Raw genomic sequence first — 23,074 nt, 5'->3', positions numbered from 1 at the left:
GTAGCCTATATTTAATTCAATTCAAATTTATTTAATAGCATTTTTCACAAAACATATCGTTTCAAAGGAGCTTTACAGAAAATGCATGTGTCTAAATTACAATTTAGAGTGATCTGTTATCAGGGGTGACTGTGTGTAATGCATTTCAATTAATTTTCATTCAGTTTCATTGTTAAACAATGCATTAAGTTAAGGCAGAAACAATGAGCTCATTGAAGTAAAGAATACATGTTGTTAAATGATTAGGAAACATAGAAAACTTTAGCATTGGGGCTTTTTTACAGACTCAAAATATGAGTGTAAAAAAGTCAACAAACTGAAAAAATAAAAGTTTATTTTTAGGTGATGTTATATTGATAAAATTGGTATAGAAAAAAGTATCGTTCAGGAACCGGTATCGAAGTCAAGGTATCGGCATCGGCATCGAAAATTTTGTTACGATACCCAGCCCTACTCTGAGGGGGGTTCGAAAACAGTCAGTTCGGGTGTGTCCTGCCAGTATGTGTTGTGAATCATCAGACTCAGTCAGATCCATTTGCAACAGTTTATTTAGATATAACAAGGTCGACAGGCAAGGGTCCAGTACCAGCGATAACAGTAGAGCAGGACAGACAATATCATAAAGGGAACCAGGCAGGAGATCAGGGGCAGGCAGAAGACATGATGAGATCCAGAGAACAGGCAGGAGGTCAATGGGCAGGCAGCAGTCAAGACGAGATCCAGGAAACAGGCAGAAGGTCAATGGGCAGGCGGCAGACAATCGAAGATGAGATACAACAGGGTCGAACAAACTGGCAGGATAACAATCAGGAAAACGCTCGGAATTGGACACAGCGGTGAAACAAGACTTTGCTCTGGGCGAGCTGTGAGCGTGAATTATATAGGGCTGGGGCTGAGATGCAGCTATGTGCATGATCATTATCCACAGGTGGGGATGTACTCAGCGCTTGAGTGAAGCATGGTGGGATTTGTAGTTCGGGAACAGTCAATATTCGGGGGAGCTCGACCTTCGTGTGTTATCGGGGAAACTAGCAGGAATAGTGGCCGTGACAGAGCCCCCTTCCCTGCGAGCGACTCCCGGCGTGAGAATGTTGGCGACGACAGGGTCTACCATGTGGTCGTGGAGCCGGTTTGGTTGGGTGGTTTAGATGGAACTCCTGGGTAAGCGTGGGATCCAGAATATATTTGGCGTTGACCCATGACCGTTCCTCTGGACCAAACCCCTCCCAGTCGACGAGATACTGGAGACAGCCACTCCGGCACCTGGAGTCTAGTAGTTTGTGCAATTGATAGGTTTCCTCACCCTCCACTAAGAGGGGTTGAGGATTGGAGTCCGCGGGCCTCTCCTCCCTTCCCTCGGTGGGGGCTGTGGCTGGCTTGAGCAGCGAGACATGGAAGGTAGGAGCAATGCGAAGGTGGTTAGGCAGGGCAAGTCGATAGGACACTGGGGTGATCTCTAGAAGGATTTTAAAAGGACCCACATACCTCGGGCTGAGCTTTTTGCAGGGGAGCCGAAGGCGGAGGTCTCAAGTGGAGAGCCACACCCATTGACCTGGTTTGTACACAGGGTTGGGTCGGCGGTGTCGATCCGCCTGTCTCTTGCAGAGTTTGATGGCCCGTTGGAGGTGAGTGTGTGGGAGGTTCCATGTCTCCTCACTGCGCCTTAACCAATCCTCCACGGAGGGGACGTTCGTGGGTTCACCAGACCATGGGAACAAGGGTGGCTGAAACCCGAGGACACATTGGAATTGAGTCAGACCCGTAGAGGGTTTTCGAAGAGAGTTCTGGGCGTACTCATCCCACATTAAGTACCGACTCCAATCCTCCTGATGAAGGTGGCAGTAGGACCGAAGGAACCGAATGATCTTCTGGTTGAGGCGCTCGACTTTTCCGTTGGCCTGAGGATGGTACCCGGACGTGAGGCTTACGTTAACCTGAAGCATCTGGAAGAAGGCTGCCCAGGTCTGGTGGAAATCAAACTTCTCAATCTTGGCGTAGAGTTGATGCTGGATGAGTTTCTGGAGGACTCCCCGGACATGATGGATGTGGTCTTTTAAGTTGTCTGAATAATCTAGGATGTCATCAATGTACACAATGACAGTTCGATGGAGCATATCCCGGAACACATCATTGATGAAGGACTGGAAGACCGCTGGACTGTTTGCCAGGCCGAACGGCACAACAAGATATTCATAGTGCCCTGTGCAGGTGGAAAAGGCGGTTTTCCACTCGTCTCCCTCGCGAATGCGGATCAGGTTATAGGCACACCGCAGATCCAGTTTGGTGTAGAATCTGGCCGTGCGAAGGAGCTCCAATGCAGCGGGCACTAGGACAGTCGGTAGTGGAACTTGGTTGTGCAGTCATTGAGAGCTCTATAATCAATGCAGGGTCAGAGGCCGCCGTCTTTCTTCTGCACAAAGAAAAAGCCGGCTGATGCAGGGGACGTTGAAGGTCGAAAGAAGCCTTTTACCAGTTCCTCCTCAATATATCTTTGCATGGCCTCGGTTTCAGGTTGAGAGAGCGGGAAGATGCGGGGAGGGGCGGCACCTGGCACCAGATCGATGGCACAATCGTTAGTACGGTGAGGAGGAAGCCTTGAGGCCTAGCAGCCGCCCATCGACTGCTTCAACTGTGAGGGGAGAGGAACAGGGAATCAGAGCAATCTTGTGGTGCATGGCATAATCTTGGGACATGAAGTTACCAGCGGCTCCAGAATCAATTAAGGCGGACGTGAATACTGCTTGGCCATTAATCGTGAACTCAAGCGGAATTCGAGCACATAATAAGCGGCTGTAGACCGGCCCTGCACGATTTCCAGGAGACGGTCCTCCGCTCCCTTACCCTCCTTGGAGTGTTCGAAGACTGCCCAAAACCTCTGAAGTCGGCAAACGTGGGAAAAGAGGAACCATCCGGTCTCCATACTGCTGTGAACCAGTCTAGAGCGCGACCGGTGAGCAGCGAGAAAACCAAGGCGATTTTGCTGTCGTCAGTGGGATGAGACATGGGTTGTTGGGCCAGATACATTGAGCACTGAAGGATAAAGCCCTTGCATTTACTTGGGCTTCCGTCATACTTCTCGGGAAGGGCAAGGCGGGGGTTTGTACCCGCGGAGGGTTGGGGCTCAGGAGCGCGTGCAGCGGAAGGACGCACGGGCACCGGAGATGAATCGGTGGACGAGGTTTGTAGCGCTTGAATCAAATCCTCGGTTAGTGAGGTTAAGCGGTTTAGCTGGTGATGGTGAGCAGCGCGCTGATTGGCTTGAGCGGAGAAAGCAGCTGACCAAGCAGATACCGTTGCTGGATCTTCTTTAGGCGAAGTCTTCTGTTGTGAATCATCAGACTCAGTCAGATCCATTTGCAACAGTTTATTTAGATATAACAAGGTCGACAGGCAAGGGTCCAGTACCAGCGATTACAGTAGAGCAGGACAGACAATAGCATAAAGGGAACCAGGCAGGGGATCAGGGGCAGGCAGAAGACAGGATGAGATCCAGAGAACAGGCAGGAGATCAATGGGCAGGCAGCAGTCAAGACGAGATCCAGGAAACAGGCAGAAGGTCAATGGGTAGGCGGCAGACAATCAAAGATTAGATACAGCAGGGTCGAATACACAGGATAACAATCAGGGAAACGCTCGGAATTGGACACAACAGTGAAACAAGACTTCGCATTGGGCGAGCTGTTAGCGTGAGTTATATAGGGCTGGGGATAAGATGCATCTGCGTGCATGATCATTATCCACAGTTGGGGATGTAATCAGCGCCTGAGTGAAGCATGGTGGGATTTGTAGTTTGGGAACAGTCAGTATTCGGGGGAGCTCGACCGTCGTGTGTTATCGGGGAAACTAGCAGGACTAGTGGTCGTGACAGTATGGTTCAGGTCCACCTAACCTTTCTGGTAGCTCTGAAGCTGCTGACGAATATATCTCTATGGGTCCTGCAGTTAGTAGTAAGAGGCAGATTTGGTTCTCATCCTCCAGGTTACAACGCTAGTGCATCCCGAGCAGGCTCTGGTAATGGAGAAGGAGGTAAAGGCCATGTTAGCAAAGAAAGCTTTAGAGCAGGTGTACTCACCCGACATTGCGTGTCTTTACAGTCCTTACAGTCGTTATCTCATTGTTCCAAAAAAGGAAGGAGAACTGCGTCACATACTAGATCTTCGTCTGTTGGAGTGTTCGGTGCTGGAACTCAAGTCCAAGATTCTGACACTCAAACAGATCATGACTCAAATCAGATCCGAGGACTGGTTTCTCACAATAGGTGTGAAGCTAATGCCGGTTTGCACCGGATGCTCTTTTATCACTTCCTGGGGCCTCATTTATAACTGTTGCGTACGCACAAAACAGGTCATGAAAGAGGCGTACGTCACTTCCGACGCATAAGTTGTGATTTATAAAAACAAACTTGACGGGAAAATTTGCGCACCTGCACGCAAACTCTGACCCCTGTGTACAAACGTTTTGGAGGTGGAGCAGTTTGGCGACACCGATGGTGAGTTAAATGTCTTTTTGGTCACTTTTAGACAGAAAATCTAAAGAAAATGTATACATATACAGAAAGATAATAAAAAAAATATATTTTCACTCACCAAGCCTACCACATGAAGCAAACATCCATCCCTTCTTAAATGTCCGCGCCAGCGAGCGCGTTGAACTGACGCAGCCTATCTAAAACCGTAAATCTTCATTATAGGTCCTAATCATTAATACAGTGCATGTTCACAACAGTTTAAATAAATTAAATAATGATTTAAACTATGTTTTACTTCTGATATAAACATTTAGATTAAATATGCCATTCTGATAAATGGAGTTAGACACTTCAATTACTTGAAATCATTACTGAGAAGTTACAACATTTTTTATATTCAATAAATATAAATATTTGTTGTGGATGCAATGTTTTCAAACACTTTTCCTCTGGCATGCTGTGTTTTAATGTATTAACTACAGAGATAATTGCTTAAATCGTTTTGTGCAAATAATGCACAACAAGGTCTATCTGTTTCCATTAAAAATATAAATCATTTTCTCTGATATGTATTTTACACTATTTGATTTATTTATTTAAAAACAAGGCAAGGAAAGGCTAATAAATCATTTTTTATTAATGTAACAAAATGACGGCACATCCTTATTTCATATTTTCCAAATGACTTGTACCGTTAAACATATTATCACATGGATGAATAATCATATGCAAATGATATGCAGATGAGGATTTGCATAGTAAAACTAGGCATTGTAAGCTCCACATTTGGTTGTTTCGGGGAGGAGACGCATGTGTGTCGAGTTATCTGGGAATTTTGTGCATCAGTATCTGCTTCTATCTCGAAAAGAGCATCAGCTAACCACAGGGGACACAGGGAACAACTCCAAATCACTTTTCAGAAGGATTTATTAAGGTTGATAACCTTAAAGAGGAGAAGAAAACAAAGAAAAACAAAGAAAAGAAAAGGATACATCATTACTTCTGATTATACTTTCAAATGTGAACAAATACAATGTAAATAAAGATTTTAACACATACAACTGTCCCACTATTTGTTCATTCACATATTTAAGCTTTCTTTCTTTCCTTATTCAATACACAATATTATCAATTTCCACAAACTAGTTAGACAAACTTCGGTCACTGTTGCATTTCTTCTGAACACACAAAGTTGCATTTTTATGAACGCATGAGAACTGTGCACCATACACTTAAATAACAACCAAAGCATGACATTATTCACTGTTCTCCTCTATACTGTACATTATAATAGTCAAATAACACAGATTTAAGTGACAATCAGTACTTCACACAATTAAAGAGAGATGTTGTCATACCATCAGTGTCCCTGAGATGACCGATTGCTGATGCGTTTCCCGTCTTGTGTTGCTCTCCTCAGCCTTTTAACTTTTTAGCATGCGTCATCTTCATGCAGAAATTACTCATGCATTGAATTCACGTGTTAATGCACTAAAACAATCGCGTCTTTCACTATCTCTGCACTCTAGTTCTGCGTGCGTGCATCTGCATGTGAGTTTCACTTCCTTCTGCGTTCACTCGGCATTCTCCGCCACTCTTCGTCACTCAATTTTAAATTCGGCTTCTCAGTTTCGTCGTTTTTATTTTAATAGTGCAGCAATCTCAGACACAAATCAGCTTTTTAAGGTCACAATGTGTGCACAATCTTCCGTTGACTGGGATTTATAAAGTGAATTCAGCGCAGGTTCTGGCATTCGCACGGTTTTATAAGTCAGAATATTTGTTTACATACATCATTTTTGGCTTTCGGACGCACGTACATTTTTAGTAAGGATTCTACGCACAGTTTTATAAATGAGACCCCTGGTCATGATGTCACCCGCCCTTGACGTTCATTCCTTCCATTGGATTAGTTGACATAGATGCTTCAGACGCATTTGTCACCGATGTTAAGGCCAAGGGTTATTTACCACACTCCGGAGAGCAGACACCAGAGGCAGACAACCAAGGTAAGTTTAAAAGGTAAGTTTTTATTAAAATTAAAAAGGGATAAAAGCAGGGCCAGGGACGTTCGTGGCTGTGGTGCGATACGGGGAGGGGAGTGCTGGTAGGTAGTCTTCCGTTCTTCAAGTAAGTATAGCCCTCTTCTGCTGGCTCATGGGACGGGTAATGGCTCTTCTCGTCGTCAGACTCGTTGAATAAGCTCGTTGGACAGACAGTGACTTCTCTCGTTGTCAGACTCGTTTAATAAGCTCGTGGGACAGACAGTGACTTCTCTCGTTGTCAGACTCGTTTAATAAGCTTGTGGGACAGACAGTGACTTCTCTCGTCAGCAGACTCGTTGAATAAGCTCGTGGGACAGACAGTGACTTCTCTCGTCATCAGACTCGTGGAATAAGCTTGTAGGACAGACAGTGACTTCTCTCGTCAGCAGACTCGTTGAATAGTGGAACAGACAGTGACTTCGAAGACAGAAACGGGGTACTTTACCGATGCTTCAGACGCATTTGTCACCGATGTTAAGGCCAAGGGTTATTTACCACACTCCGGAGGAGCAGACACCAGAGGGAGACAACCAAGGTAAGTTTTTATTAAAAGGTACGTTTTTATTAAAATTAAAAAGGAATAAAAGCAGGGGCAGGGACGTTCGTGGCTGTGGCTTTGGTGCGATACGGGGAGGGGAGTGCTGGTAGGTACTCTTCCGTTCTTCAAGTAAGTATATCCCTCTCCTGGTGGCTCATGGGACGGGTAATGGCTCTTCTCGTCGTCAGACTCGTTGAATAAGCTCGTGGGACAGGCAGTGGCTCCTCTCATCGTCAGACTCGTTGCTTAAGCTCGTGGGACAGGCAGTGACTTCCCTCGTCGTCAGACTCGTTGCATAAGCTCGTTGGACAGGCAGTGGCTTCTCTCCTCGTCAGACTCGTTGCATAAGCTCGTGGGACAGACAGTGGCTTCCCTCGTCGTCAGACTCGTTGCATAAGCTCGTGGGACAGACAGTGACTTCTCTCGTCAGCAGACTCGTTGAATAAACTCGTGGAACAGGCAGTGGCTTCTCTCGCAGTCAGACTCGTTGCATAAGCTCGTGGAACAGACAGTGACTTCGAAGACAGAAACGGGGTACTTTACCAGTCTTCGCTCTCGTTCTGGGTAGGTTAGAACGGCACCGTTGGGAGAAATAGGGAGGCTGGACCTTCTTTGGCGTGGAGTACAGTGCTCGTGAACGGTGGCAATAGAGGTGCGTTGAGCTGTTCTCCTCTGCACCATACACACAATCCCAGAGACCTGGACACAGTTGAGGGGACAGATCAATTCGAAAGAATCTTCAAAGTTATGGGTCAATTTCATCCGTCAGAAACTCAGAGAAACACAGTTGTTTGATCTCACCGCACTCGTGCATAAATCACTCTTGTAAATCTCCACACGTGTTTAGTTCACTCTTTCAGACACTGCAAACTCACTCTTTCAGACACTGCAAACTCACTCTATCTTCACAGCAATTAAACAACTCGTTTCTCTTTTCTTCATAGGATGGATGAACCAAATAATAGTGGACTCAGAAGATGAACATGGATTCAGCGATCTTCCCAGCCACTACTGTTACTGTCAACAGGATTACCCACACTCCCCACAAACACAGGTTAGTCGTACACTGATGATGGCAATCTTCACATGTGTCTTTCTCCAAAAGGTGAATCATAAAAGGGGTGCACTTAACTTTTCCTCGGTGAATCACGTGAATCCTGCAGCGGGTTTCCACTCTCTTTTCTCCCAGTCACTCTCCTTCTTCCTCTGTGAAGTTTTCTCACTTACTTCATTGCGTTGCTGTTCGTGGTTTCTTCAAAAAGACTCACTTAATGAGCATGTCGCGGGGGACTCGACATAGAACACCGATCAGGTCTTAAACCTCTGCTTTCTGCACTTGTCACCGCTCACTACCGCTGCTACAATCCACTAGAGCACTCCTGTAGAGCTTTCCTATTGCCAGAGCATTTCTTCACCCCTTCTGTGCTTCAAGTCTCTCTCTTTATACTCCTTTCTCCCAGGCATGTGGTTCAATGAAGCGCTAATCATTGGCTTCAGCTGGCGCTCATTATGGTCGGCGGCCATGACAGGTAAACCCAGAGCCAGTCCGGTGTTACACAGGCATTTCTTCCCCCTAGAAATGAGTCAACAATTTTTTGGTTCCTGGGTTGTTCACCCGGTGACACATTCATGCTGGAAGCGTTCCCAAAGCGTCGTTGACGCATCGTCTCGTTCCCTCTCTCAGAGAACTATGGTTACAGTCGTAACCTAAGACGTTTTCTGTAAATGGATCCACTGGAGGCAAGTAAAAAAAATATACATGTATATATTTATAAAATATATATATTCTCTATAATATAAAACCGTAATATGATTTTGGCAGTATTGCGATTAAACTTTACCTCATGTAAATGCAATACTTGTGGAGTGGCCAAACGGTTGAGTAAATTGTCTCTGACAGTGCTGTGAGTTTGAGTCACTTACGCGGTGCATTTAAAAAAAAGTAAAATGAGCCAAACATTAGGGGTCAGGTCCCCCTCCACTAGGTGTGTCTCATCTTCTAATGCTCTTGCTAGGGGTGCATCCTTACATGATGTATGTGCTGTGGCAGGATGGTCTTAATGTTTTTATGCAAATTCAACCCCAGGATCGCAATCCCTTGTGGGGCAGACTCTTCCCGTAGCGTGGTGGCATTGGTATTACATTTCCCATAGAGTAAATGCCATGACACAGCATTAAAGTTTCACTTTGAAGGGGAACGTCTGGGGTTATGTGTGTAACCCCACTGCATCAAGGCATTGAATACCAAAGCAATTCGTTTTTTAGATCAGGAGGAAATTATAATGGAAACTGAAAAGCTAAAATTAAATGCCAATTTTCACTGTTGTACAGTATGTATTTTTTGTGAATAAATTTTACATATCAAGATACAGTATAGTGACACCCTTGTACATGTGACGCACCACACAATACAAGGACTATAATGAAAAGTTATAGACTAGACTGAATATATATATACTGTGTCTTTGTGTATATGTATATGTATATATATATACACACACACACACATATATACACACACACAGCTAAAATTAAATATATATATATATATATATATATATATATATACATTCACAGTATATATTCACTAAAATGTTTGCTTATATTTTCAACTTATTCTTGCATATGCATAAAGTAAATTCAATAACCTAATACTGGCAAAAAACTACATTCCACCAGCATAATTCACATCTATAATGGGGTGACCATATTTAATATTCTAATTTTTTTACTAAACTCTTAAATGTAAATATGTAAAGGATGTACTTGTAATGAACTGTAAAGGGAAGGTTAACATTCATGGTGTAACAATTCATGTTTTGTGTTAACCTACTTGGCATCCTTGAATCATTGAAAAGGTCATGGTCAAGTCTTGGTTGGCCTTTTTTCTATCTTTTTTTTATGAAGGCAGGTCTTTCAAATATTAAAAAGTTGCACAAAAAAATCACTTATTTCAAACAACAGTAAGAAGGATTTTTTGTTATTATAATTAATATTATTTCAACCATTTCCCAACCAACCATTGATTTCTCAAAAGACCAAAAACAGAAATCATGAACTGTATCTATATATAAACTCCCATCAAAATACAGTTATCTAAAACTGCTTAGCCATTTGTAATATTAACACATAATAATGTTTTTACAGTGCTTTAGTTTTCAATTAATTTTCCACTGCTATACTGACCCTTTGTCAGAAACTCATCAGAGTTTCTTGAAGCAATCATTCTATCATAACTTACTAAACATATTAACTAAGTACATTTGCAAATAAACATCCTACAACATGCATTTAAATCAATCAGTTGGATTTCAAACATCAATAAAAACAAATACACAACTTAACATTCATTACAGACCATTTAATTAAATAAATGGCAAAATTTTTACAGCTTAATTGATCATATACACTTAACAGCACTACTTTTTATGCAGCAGTTCAGTTATACCACTGATGTATTTTTGCCGTACCAGGACAGCCAAATTACAAATATAGTGATGAAACTCACTGAGAGAAAGATAATATATATCCCAAAAAGCAAGCGGTCAATGACTTCACCCAAATGTACCCACTCATCTGCGCTCTCATCAGTTTTAAAATGTTTATCGACCTGCTGACGGATGGATAGTAACTCGTGGCTTATCTTCCTCAGTTCCTGAAGAATAGGAGTTGAGTTATGGACCGCTTCGCTCGGAGGGGTGTCAACTACAGGATCACAGCGTTTGTTCTCAGTTCTGTGCTCTACAGGTACAAAAGAAGTTGTAGAAATATATTTTTTTATATACATACATGGAATATTATTATGGCTCATTTCCACCTAGCGGTACGGTATGGTACAGTACAGTACGATTCGGGACGGTAAACCCTGATCTGGCTTGAGTTTACACCGTCAGCAGTACTTTTACTTGATAGACGTGGTGTAGCCTATACCGGAAAGAAATGATCGACGTCATTTTCGCGCGAAGAAGAAAGCGACTTAGTAAACAACAATGGATGACATACAGTAGATCTTGTTCTTAAAAAACGGCATGTGGCTGTTTGTCACAAGAAGACAAGCGCTGACATTAGGCGTTTCTAAGTACGCAAAGTTCGGACTTGCCAAGTCCGACTCAGGAGAATAACTCCCGAGGACGCGAGTCCGGTAATTCTCCAAATGGAACCACCTGCCATTCTTGAAAGCGTCACTCAGCTCAAGATATGTTATAAAACGTCTCAGGTTACGACTGTAACCCTTGTTCCCTGAGTAGGGAATGAGACGATGCGTCAATGGCGCTTTGGGAATGGTTCCAGCATGATTGTGTCTGAAGAATCTATGTCAACTAGTCCAATGGAAGCAATGAACGTCACAGGCGGGTGACGTCATGACCAGGAAGAGATAAAAGCGCATCCAGTACAAACCGACATTAGCTTATAAATTGCTGAAGCAAGTCGATCACAGGGATGCAGGAAGTATGGCAGGGTGAAGCATCTTCTAACCCAAACCCAAATCGCCAAACTTCCGAATGCCTGAGTGTCAGCCTGTTGTCAGAACTAACACTAAGCACTCAGCACCTGAGACCCTGGGCCAGCGTCCAGGTCCAGGGTGTAAAACCTCACGAAAGTGAGCTGTGAGGACCAACCAGCCGCATCGCAAACGTCTTTGAGAGAAACCCAAGATAATAAGGCTTTAGAGGCCGCCATGCTCCTAGTGGAATGAGCTCTGACCACCAAAGGGCACGGCTGGTCAGAGGACTCATAAGCAAGAGAAATAGCCTCAGCTATCCACTTTCTAACCGTGCTTAGAGGCTGGAAGACCTATCTTGGGTGATCTAAAGCAGACAAATTACTGATCGGATTTTCTCCACGGAGAAGTCCGATGAACATAAGTTACAAGAGGTTCAGCTCTTCCTGGTCCAAAGAGGTAAACGTAGGAGGACAGAAATCCTGCAGCACAATAGGCCTCGGAATAATGGTCGGCCCCTTAGGGACGTATCCCTGTTTGGGGTATAAGAAAGCCTTGACCATGCCGGGGGCAAACTCAAGGCAGGTGGGAGAAAACGAAAGGGCCTGAAGGTCTCCGACTCTTTTGAGGGACGAAATAGCTAACAGAAAGATGGTCTTAAGTGTAAGAAATTTCTCTGAGACCGAAACTAAGGGCTCAAATGGAGCCCTAGACAGGTCTTCTAGCACTATAGAAAGGTCCCAAGCCAACGATGTACTACCCACCGGGGCGTGGAAAGCCGCAATGGCCGCCACGTAGACCATTAGGGTGGATGGACATAAACCTGATGCAAAGTGATCTTGCAGAAACTCAAGTACTGTACTAACTTAACAGTTAACCGATTCCCACTGACGCTGGTAAGACCAAGTAGTGAAAACTCTCCATTTCAGTGCATATAATTTCCTTGTAGTGGGAGCTCTGGAGCTTAAAATGGTCTCAACAACCCATCAGAGGTCCCCTCAGAGGCCAAACCCATAGTTTCCAAATCTCTGGCCGGGGGTGAAATATTGTGCTCCCTGCCTGAGACAGAAGGTCTCTCCTGATCGGGATCTACAAGGGAGGGCCGTCGAAGAGATGAATTAGGTCCGCAAACCAAATTTGACTCGGCCAGCGTGGTGCTACTAGCAGTGGGTTTATTCCATCCTGGCGAACTCTCTCCAAAACTCCTGGGAGCAGAGCAACAGGGGGATATGCGTACAGACATAGCATCTGCCACGTCTGCATCATAGCATCCAGCCCCAGGGGGGCTGGGTGAGTGAGGGAGAACCAAAGTGGACAGCGCGTCGTGTACTGAGACGCAAACAGATCCACTTCTGCATGGCCGTAAAACTCCCATATTTGCTCCACCGCCTCGGGGTGGAGTCTCCAATCCCCTGGCCTCAGCCCCTGCCTCGACAGGGTGTCTGCTCCTATATTCTGGCCCCCTGGAATATACACTGCCCTCAAAGAGAGTATTTTCCCCAGGGACCACAGGTCTCTGGTGCGCCAGTTTGCAGAGTAGACGCGAACGCAGACCCCCCTGATGATTTATGTAAGAGACCACCGAGGTGTTGTCTGCCCGGACAAGCACACGATGGCCCCTCAGTTCTGGGAGGAAATGTCTCAATGCATTGAAGACGGCCATCATCTCCAGGCAATGTATGTGCCAAGAGAGATTATGACTTCTCCACAGACCCTGAGCTGAGCTGTCTTCCATTACCGCTCCCCAGTCAGTAAGGGAAGCATCTGTCGAGATCGCAACTCGATGGCAAAGAGCTCCCAACACCGTCCCTGGGACAGGAACCAATGTTTCCTCCATATAACCAAGGCGCGGTGAAACCGCTGCGTGATCTTGATCGTACGGTGTGGGTTTCCCCTTGGGGATAACCCTCTGCTCCTGAGCCACCACTACAAAGTTCTCATGTACAGCAGGCCAAAGGGTATCACATTGGACGCTGCTGCCATGAGGCCTAACAGTCTCTCGAACTGTTTCACAGAGCATGACTGGCCTAGCTGTATCTGTTTCGTGGGTGTGAGGATAGCAGCTACACGAGCGGGCTATAGGACGGCTCGCATAGTGACTGAATCCCAGACCACACCAAGAAAAATGGTCCTCTGTCCTGGAGAAAGCACACTCTTCTTGGCATTGAGCCTTAACCCCAATCTCTGTATATGCGCAAGGACGACATCTCAATGCCGAACCGCCAACTGTTCTGATTCCGCTAGAATCAGCCAGTCGTCTATGTAATTCAGAATGCGTATGCCCTGCAGTCTGAGCGGGGCCAGAGCTGCATCTAAGCACTTTGTGAATGTGCGGGGTAGGGGTGTAACGGTTCACAAAATTCTCAGTTTAATTCGATACGTTACAGTGGTGTCATGGTTTGGTACATTTTCGATACAGCAAAAAGATAGAAATGCCAGTGCAATTTCCTAATTATTGAAAGAAAAATAATTTGTAACCCTCTGGGGTCAGCAAATGCGCCGCCGTGTTTTGCTGGATTTTCTTCACATAGTAGCACAATAGACTTAAATTGCTCCATCATTTATGGCCATACAGAAAAAATAAATATGAAAAAATTATCTCCGATATGTCTACTTTTGTATGTGTCCACTTACAATCAAAATAAAATATTGTGCTTTTGTCTCGGTGAACTTTTTTTTTCTTGAGCACGTCTATAAACTGAAACAAAACTCACAGAATACTATTCACCCAGGTATGAGATCGGGGAGAGCAGGTACAGTTGTAACACTTTTTGCAATTTTTAGCAATAAATCAAAAACCATTTATACTGGAATAACCAATTTGTTATATTATAAACTTCAATCTTTCAGCTGCTGAAACAATGTATTTAAGAGTTATTATGAAATATGTACAGGTTGCAAAATTAATTTTAATACAGTCTCTCCACTGTTACAACTATCCCAGTGTACAGGGACGGTTGTAACACATATCAGGGACGGTTGTAACATGTCTAAAAAATAGGCTAAATAATGAATCAATCATATAACCTACTCAAAATGTAAAATATTATTTATCAGTCATCCCAGCGGGCACCTTAACATCAATTTAACATCAATATGACATCAAACATTGATGTCAAAATAACGTCACAAAATAGGTCAAAAATGAAAATCATATTGACGTCAAAGTGTCGATGTAAATTTGATGTCAATATTTTGAACTCTGATGATTAGGTCAAAACATAACCAACACCATCAGATCACCTTTACTCTTTGTTCATCTGGCTGTTCACCACTCAGTTTCAGCAGCCAAACAAAATTTAAAGTTAAAAACTTTAGGGTCAAGTCAAGGGCCCAACTAAAGCAAACATTGATCACCAAAATGGTGACTTAAAATTGTGATTTTCACCTTCAGTGAAAGCCTCATACCAAACAGTTCAATACGAATACATGTATCGTTACACCCCTAGTGCGGGGTGCGGAGCTAGACCGAATGGAAGCACCCGATACTGGTATTCTTTGCCCCCGAAAGAAAACCTCAGGAATCCTGTGCTGAAGAAGGAAGGAGACATGGAAGTATGCGTCTTTCAGATCTATGGTGACAAACCAGTCTTCGGATCTGATTTGAGTCACAATCTGTTTGAGTGTCAGCAGCTTGAACTTGAGTTTCTGAACAGAACGATTCAAAAGACGAAGATCTACTATGGTACGCAACCCTCCATCCTTTTTTGGAACAATGAAATAACGTCCGTAAAAACCCGATTCTCTGTTGGGTGAGTACACCTGCTCTGCAGCCTCCTTTGCTAACAGAGCTTTCCCCTCTTGCTCCATTACCAGAGCCTAATCAGGATGCACTAACGTGAGCAACACCCCGTTGTTGCCTGGAGGACGAGAACCAAACTGAATTCTGTAGCCTTTCTCTACTGAAAGGTAGACCTATTGAGATATGTTTGGCAGATTCTTCCCCTCTGCCAGAAAATCTACTAAGGGAACCAGGCTCTCGAGGCTGGCCTAACCAGTTCTGGGACCTGAAGCATGCTGGCAGGACACACACGAAACCCCCTCAGAGGGCGCGAGTCTGACGTAATGTTGAGTTGACATTGCGCCAAAAGCTCGCTGGAGGCCGCTGCGCCCCAAAGCACCAAGGGTGGCGGGGTTGGCAGAATGGTCCCCTGAGGGCACCGATATGGAACTGGCACCGTATACTGAGGTGTACACCACTCCACCCCGGTTGGGGCTGCCCTCACTGGACTGACGCCGGTGGCGTCAGGACCTCTTTTGAGCCGAAGCCTTCTTAGCCTGAAGAACGGTCCTCAGATCCGGCTTCTGCTTTGAAGACTTCGGCTGAGAGTGTTGGGTCTGTTACCAGTATTTTTGTGGAGGGGCATGAGACGCAACACTCTCTTTTTGTTGTGCTCGGTATGAGGAGCAAGACGACTGGGCTGCTCACACCCAGCAACCCCAGGGGGTTGGACACGGTGAGGGAGACATTTTCTAAAAGCCTCTGACTGTTTCTTAGCCTCTTGGAACCTCTCGACAACTGAATTAACAGCGTTGCCGAAGAGACCAGAAGGACTAAGAGGAGAATCTAAAAGATAAGCTCTATCTTTCTCTTTAGAAATTCTCGAACCTCATCGGGCCCCACTCCCTCACTTCTGTCCAAATCCCCCAGCAGGTCAGCCTGATATGCTTGGAGCACTGCCATGGTGTGAAGGTACACGACCTGGCACATGGCACACGACCTGCTGCCGTATATGCTTTGCCCACTGAATTTGATGTGGTTTTAATTGCTTAGTGGGCAAAGCCGAGGCCTTCAGGGACGATGCTGAACCGAGAGACGGATAGCTTGCAAGCGTCTGTTCTGCCCGGGACATCGCCCCATAGCCATACTTTTTCAACCCCCTAATATCTGAATAAACGTGAAATTGGGGGCTGAAAAGACGGGACGAGTATGGCTTATTCCACGATCTAGACAGCTCACTGTGCAGATCGGGGAAAAATGGAAGGCCCTTTGATGGAGGTGAAACATTAGAAGTAAGGAAGCGCTCGTCTAATTTACTTTTGGGAAGATCGCCCCTTTTCTCGGCTGGCCATTCAATATGTAATTTATCTACAGCCCGAGTAATCACCTCCACCAGCTCCTCATCCGCTGGGGAAAGAGATGGTGAATCCTCTTCCCCCCTGATTGAGTCACTTTCAATGCTCAATACATCTACCTCCTTGGAGCTAGAGCACTGGATCGCTCAGGTAAGGGAGGAGATAAGGCCCTCGGACCCGTGTCCAACCCCGCTAAGAGATCCATTTCGATGCCCAGGAATGCATTCTACATGCTGCCTCGGCAGCAGGGGGTCCTGCACCCTGAGGACCGCGAGCCTGGCCACTTTCGTCAAAAAGTGACAGGTGGGAGCGGAGCATGCGAAGCGGAAGCTTCTTACAATGTTCATAATCAGTTGACATAGATGCTACAGACGCAATCACGCTGGAAGCGTTCCCAAAGCGTCATTGACATATCGCGAGTTCCCTCGAAAGGGAACATCACCCTGCCTCTTTTCGTTTTCATTTAAAGAAATCTTAAACATTATAGCCACACAAATGTGGTTCAGTCAACACGTATTGATTATATTCACTCCATAAATAACATTAGCCTCTTTATAAGAAAATGAAATATAAAACACAACCCTGCCTCTTTTCGTTTAGATTTTAAAAATATTAAACGTATTAATATGGTCCAGACAATATGTGCATTTGTACTAAACATCAAATTTTGCAGTAAACAACATTACAGTGATCATCTTCACAGTAATACAATTAAAAATTACAAAACTCAACCCTTTTTTTGTTAAATTTTAGTTTTATCAATAATAGCCATTATTACAAATATAAGTAAAAGGTAAAAGAAACTATACTATAAGAAATAAAGCAAACAATTCAGTCATACATACAAAGTCAGCGCTCTAGTCTAATGTTACAACGGTAAAGTTAAATGGCCTAAATATATAAAGTTATGAAACTTCACTTAGCCCTCAGCCAAAACGATTGGCCAGGGAACAAATTATAGATTCACAAGACCAAAGATCCCCCTATAGTTATACACAAGACTAATTATATCTCATGTTTAACCACTACAGAGACTTCAGAGTCAGAGGCAAATGTCAGAAGAACTAGCCGAGGAAAGGCTGTTCCAGGCGGGGTACATGAGTGCCGAGCGCCAAGTGATCGCCTGGAATGCATCTCAAAACCTGGATCAAATTTTCATAAATCTTTATAAATAAACCGCATATTTGAGCTTTATACAACTACATTCTCGCCTGAAAAACTCTTAAAGCTACATGTCGTGACACATTAACAGAAGTATTATATTTCAACTGTATATTAAAAAATGGCGCTTCTTATGTTCCCTTAAGAACGAGCAAGTGATGATTCTCTGCCAACCAATCAACATTCTACAGTGAGTCTAGCTCCACCCTTTAGGTACCGTATCATTGTGCTAGGTACCCCAATGGAAGGGTACCGAAAAAAGTAGTAGGTTTGGCATTTTTGTACCATTCACAACTTTTGACAGCGGAAACGAAAATAATTGCGTACTGTACTGTACTGTACTGTACTGTGCTGTGCCGTACCGTACCTCTCGGTGGAAATGAACCATTAATGACATTTGTAAATTATTAGTTCTAATTAAGTTTTAATTATTAGTTAAAACTTTAGCTTGTGGTGTCACCACAGCGGATCATCAGTACATTTATCTGGCAGGTTTTAATTTTATAAACAACACTAGACAGACATATTTAATTTTGCATGTAAGACTCACCTTCAGGATCACAGTTTTTGTCACTGGGTTTCTTGCTTAAAAAAACAAGTTTAGCAAGGTAGTTGAGGAAAAGCACCTTGGCCCATAGAGGTAACAGTCCATAGTTACAGGAACCACACTGAATATTTATGATAAAAATTGTCTCCAGAAGACTGGCCACCATCAGTGCCAAGCAGAGAGAGAAAAACACATCTGGAAAGAGATTGGATATAAAAGAGAGGAAATGTAATGTTTCAAAAATAAGCTAAAACTTTACAATATTAATGCCGGCTGGCAAGAGAGGAAAATATGCTTTATAACGGCCATAACCAGCAATGACTGTGACAAGTGACAAGACATTTTTGGGCCAGATTTATAAAGCAGGGCAAATTTTTGTGAGACTGCAATTCTATAAAAGCTAAGATGGGAGAGGAAAGTTTTGCGGGCGATCTACTGACAATGTGCAAAATAAAGACGCAGCCAGCTCGTTTCCATAATGACCATCACAATCTACCAAGAGCAGCGCAAATTAGTGTAGGGTCACAGCGAATTAAAAATAACGTGGCTTGGTAATCGATATGCTCAATTAACCAAGTAGAGAAAACTATTGCAGGCAGCAATTACGGGGCCACGCCCTTTATATGGCTATATTTGACATATTTGGACATAGGATTGTAATAGGAAATTTTATGAACATTCCACAATTCAAATGGTTAAATCTTGCTACACACTGGATTTAATCCAACAAACTTTAAACATGAAAATGACATGCAATTACAAACTAACCCCAAACCCTAATCCTACCCTAACCCTAAAGTAAGTAGGCTACATGTAGTCAATTACTATGTCTCAGTACTTAAAATATATAATTACACTGTAACGAGGATACATTAAAATAAAGTGTAACCAGAATTTCTCACTGCATGTCTGTAGTAAATCCTGACAGTAATTTTTTAACGCCAAAAAAGGGTTTACACTGGTGCAAGCTGTTACTTAACTTAAGCATTTTTCTTACAGAGCAGCCAGAATAAGTACTTGACTCTGGAACTTGTCACATGCCTGGTTATGAAAAATGCTACAATAAAAAGCTCCTATACAAACTTATGAGAGGTAATGTGTTTCCTGTGACGGGCAGCAGGTCATTCATTAGCAGCAGGAACACAGTGTAACCCAAGATGAGGGTCATTTTGAAGGAAGATCGATCCACATTCTGAGGTGGCAGAAGAAAGCTGAATAGATCTACAGTAATGAGGAAACAGCTGGGAATCAGGAGGTTCACCACGTACATGGTGGGTCGACGCCTGAGAACCATCTGAATCATAAAATATAAAAACTGTAAATTATTTTTTCCTAAATTATCCTTATTCAAGTTATAGAAATTGAACTTCTGTGTGTTCATACATAGTAAATGAGTGCATCACAAGTATTGTTTAGCTCTTCAGGAAGTAGTGTAGGTTTTTCGGCTAACATGGTGACTAGCTCCCACTCTCCTTTAGTTTGCATTGCATCTAGGGAATTTTTAAGTGTTTTCTCCACTGGTTCAACAAAAGAAAATTGAACATCCACCGCTGTAGAGAAGACCAAACAAATGAGAGATGATGGGGTCACAAATGTTGTAGTTATAACTGAAATGGACCCTCCAGTCAAGCCAACTTACCAAAGAGCTTGTATGAATTAAAAGTAAATGAACAGTTCTGAATATCGAATGGAAAGGTGTAGATGTCCATGTTGCAGGAACTGATCACATGAACTGGAAAACCATCTATTACATTACCAGTATGTTTGACATAGAGGTAATATGTGTCTGGGACTTTATTTTCATCCATGCTTTAGAGTAAAAACAAAACAATAAAAAAAAAAAAAACAGCAGCATTAGGAAAGGGTAGTATACTAATATTACAGGGCATTCCTTCTATTATCCATCACATTTATTAAAGCTTTTGAGTGTGCTTTTTAGTCAAATGTACCAAAGTGCAAAAAGTCTTGTAACATTTCATGATATGCAGGTGAAAGATTTCTGATTTATTTGCAATAATCAGCATTAACATACAGTAAATCAAATATAATAGCTTGATACTTTTGAACTCACAATTCATTGATGACAATATCAGGCCTCCACAGTTGTTTTCTTGGCAGTGAGATTCTGTCTGTTCCACATTCAACAGGATCCCAGCTCAAACCTTCAATATTCCAAAACTACAAAACAAAATATCATAATAATAAAGGCTGCACGAAATAGTGAGGGATCTCTTCTTTAAATGCCTAAAAAAGGCTGCAGAAGGTCTTACCATATCCACCCAAATGTACGAGTCAAATAATTGAGCTTTTTCATCCTGAAAAAAAAAAATTAAGAATGTACATAATTTTCCCCCCACAATTGCCTAAAGACATGCTCCTTAACATTGATTTCTTAATTGATTGAATTCTAAAATATCATTCACAAACCAGCTCAATATGACAGCAAAGTGGCGAGCAGGAAAAGCAAGTGCTCTTTAAATGAAAAACTGTAAAGTTTTTTTTATTATATAAATTATAATTCATAAATTTGAAGGATTCCTTAGGGTTCAATGCTTGGTCCATTTCTTGAAATACACATCCTCACTCAGCCCTGTATTTCTACCCGCTTTCAGATTCTTGCCTCTGATCTGTTTTTTTCTTTTCTTAAGCAACTCACTCTTTTGTCTTAACTCCCACACATTTGATTGCCAGTGATATTAAATAAACTTACCACATCTAAAATTCCATACAGAATGAAGCTCACACTGATGTTTGTGGGAGTTTCCGGGTAAATAACTGGCCTCACTTCAGTTTTGCCTAAGATGTTGTCCTTCAGGGCTGTTAAAAGAGTATCTGTAGTCGGTTCGGAGCAGTTAATAGTCCCTGCAGGTTTCATTAATAGTGCTGTAAGAATAAATTAATATATTAAACAAAATAAGAAAAGGTAGTCATGAAAAACATTTAATTATAAATTTATGATTTATTTTTATATTTTATTATAAACATTACATGCAAATAAGTGTTTTCAGTTCAGTGAAATAAGTAAAATATCAATTGAACATCTTTTTGTCATTTGAGACCGAAGAGTGGACAACAGTTTATAATACATTTTAAGAATTTAAACATCATTTTATTTAATGTTTCATATAATGTTTGGCAGATCATCAACTGATCACTTAAATTTCTCAATTAACATTTATTATTTATTCACCCAAAATAAAATAAAAATTATTTCATCAAAATGAGCCAAGTGTTCCAATCCAGTCCAACTTTATTTGTTAAGCACTTTTAAACAACCAAAGTACTGTACAGAAAAAATAATCACATAAGAGATTGAAGGGTCATAAGCTGAAGGTGAAATTTGAGCCTTAATGAAATTGACCCTTATCAATAAAAAAGTAAAACTTTCTTTTTTAAAAAAGTACTTCCCTTTCAAGGGAACTCGAGTTGCGTTGAGATGTGGTGGGAACGCCCTGCGTGATTGCGTCGTGAAGCACGTGTATAATCAGTCCAATGGAACGACGAGACATCATAGATGACGTCATAGACCAGGAAGCTATAAAGCACCCCTGAAAACGTCTCGGTTACGTATGTAACCCTGGTTCCCTGAGTAGGGAACGGAGACGTTACGTCGGATGACGACGAATGGGGTTTCGCTTAGAACGCCTATTGACTTCGAGTATTACAAAACGAGCCAATGGCAAAGAAATGCCATGGGTCTGCGGAATTTGCATAGCGTATCTCCGCCTTACCTCGTGGGTATAAAAGGAGGACGCCGGCAACAGGCAGATATGTTTCTTCGCTGAGGAGCCAAGACTGAGCTCAGGCGATCCCCGCGGTACAGCGGAGAGTGGCAGGAAGACGTAACGTCTCCGTTCCCTACTCAGGGAACGAGGGTTACATACGTAACCGAGACGTTCCCTTTCGTTGTCACTCCGAGTTACGTCGGATGACGACGAATGGGGTTACCAGTCTAATCACGCCACCTTCTCAGCTGTCTTCCAGTGCCCTGCGTAAATCTGAGATCCCTGTCGTGAGACTGGCACGGACAAAGGACTCCTATTTAGCCCAGGAATACCAAGGTACACTGGGGAGCATATCCCAAAGTTTAGGGGAAATATGCAATTACTGCCAACCCAGAGGGGGGGACTTAGAGAATACACATATGACCCGAAGGAGACATATGGAGAACACTGGGGTGTCCAGCCGCAGGTGGAATATTTCAACCCCAGGGGTGGCAAGGTGGCTTGCCAAGGGAAAGACACATGCTCAAGAGGCTTACAGTGGAAATACACATGTGGGGGTCGCTCAGAGGAGGGACCGTGCACACGAGAGGCACCTAGCCGACGCGCAGGCAATAGACACTGGCGCCGACATCAGGAGTGCTGGAGGAGCTCAGGGCTTTCGGGGAAGCTCACCTGAGGAGAATATCGCACGTATCCAGTCCGTGGAGTGGAATGGCGAGCAAGCGAAGACACCTGAGCGGGTCCGGTACTAGCTGGTTGAAGCGAGTACACGAGAGCACAGTGGCTCCACTCGGAGATTATAAATCTGGCGAATGTGTTAGGTGTCGCCCAGCCTGCAGCTCTGCAGATGTCTGTTAGCGAGGCGCCATGCGCTAGAGCCCAAGAGGATGCCACACTCCGGGTGGAGTGGGCAGTCACACCAAGGGGGCACGGTCGACCTTGCTGCTGGTATGCCAAAGCAATGGCGTCCACTATCCAGTGAGACAACCTTTGCTTTGAGAGAGCCTTTCCCTTCAGCTTCCCACCATAACAGACAAAGAGCTGGTCTGAGGTCCTGAAACACTGCGTCCTGT

General features: G+C 43.5%; 1 protein-coding gene across 1 annotated transcript; it reads right to left on the bottom strand.

Annotated features, from left to right (window-relative positions):
- Nucleotides 1-10,400: 10,400 nt before the first annotated feature.
- On the bottom strand, nucleotides 10,401-21,151 carry LOC143710744 (5-hydroxytryptamine receptor 3A-like). The gene is made up of 8 exons (XM_077201874.1): nucleotides 20,987-21,151; nucleotides 20,547-20,591; nucleotides 20,348-20,454; nucleotides 19,916-20,085; nucleotides 19,660-19,826; nucleotides 19,360-19,570; nucleotides 18,280-18,471; nucleotides 10,401-10,792 (listed from the first exon to the last, which is right to left on the bottom strand). The coding sequence occupies exons 1-8, from the start codon at nucleotides 21,149-21,151 to the stop codon at nucleotides 10,494-10,496; spliced, it is 1,356 nt and encodes a 451-aa protein (XP_077057989.1). The 3' UTR covers nucleotides 10,401-10,493.
- Nucleotides 21,152-23,074: the final 1,923 nt, after the last annotated feature.

The sequence above is a fragment of the Siphateles boraxobius genome, unplaced genomic scaffold (assembly GCF_051911475.1).
Source record: "Siphateles boraxobius isolate OS27281-9 unplaced genomic scaffold, OSU_SipBor_1 118, whole genome shotgun sequence".
Lineage (NCBI taxonomy): Eukaryota > Metazoa > Chordata > Actinopteri > Cypriniformes > Leuciscidae > Siphateles > Siphateles boraxobius.
Note: the sequence above shows the minus strand (reverse complement) of the source record. Positions and strands in the feature narration are given on the sequence as shown.

What these genes read in the sequence shown, in the direction of transcription:
- LOC143710744 (XM_077201874.1), bottom strand. Translation starts at nt 21,151, where the DNA reads ATGAAACCTGCAGGGACTATTAACTGCTCCGAACCGACTACAGATACT. An exon ending in TAATTCATACAAGCTCTTTG is followed by an intron (nt 19,827 to 19,915) that starts GTAAGTTGGCTT and finishes TCTTCTCTACAG; the next exon opens with CGGTGGATGTTCAATTTTCT. An exon ending in AAACACATTACCTCTCATAA is followed by an intron (nt 18,472 to 19,359) that starts GTTTGTATAGGA and finishes ATCTCTTTCCAG; the next exon opens with ATGTGTTTTTCTCTCTCTGC.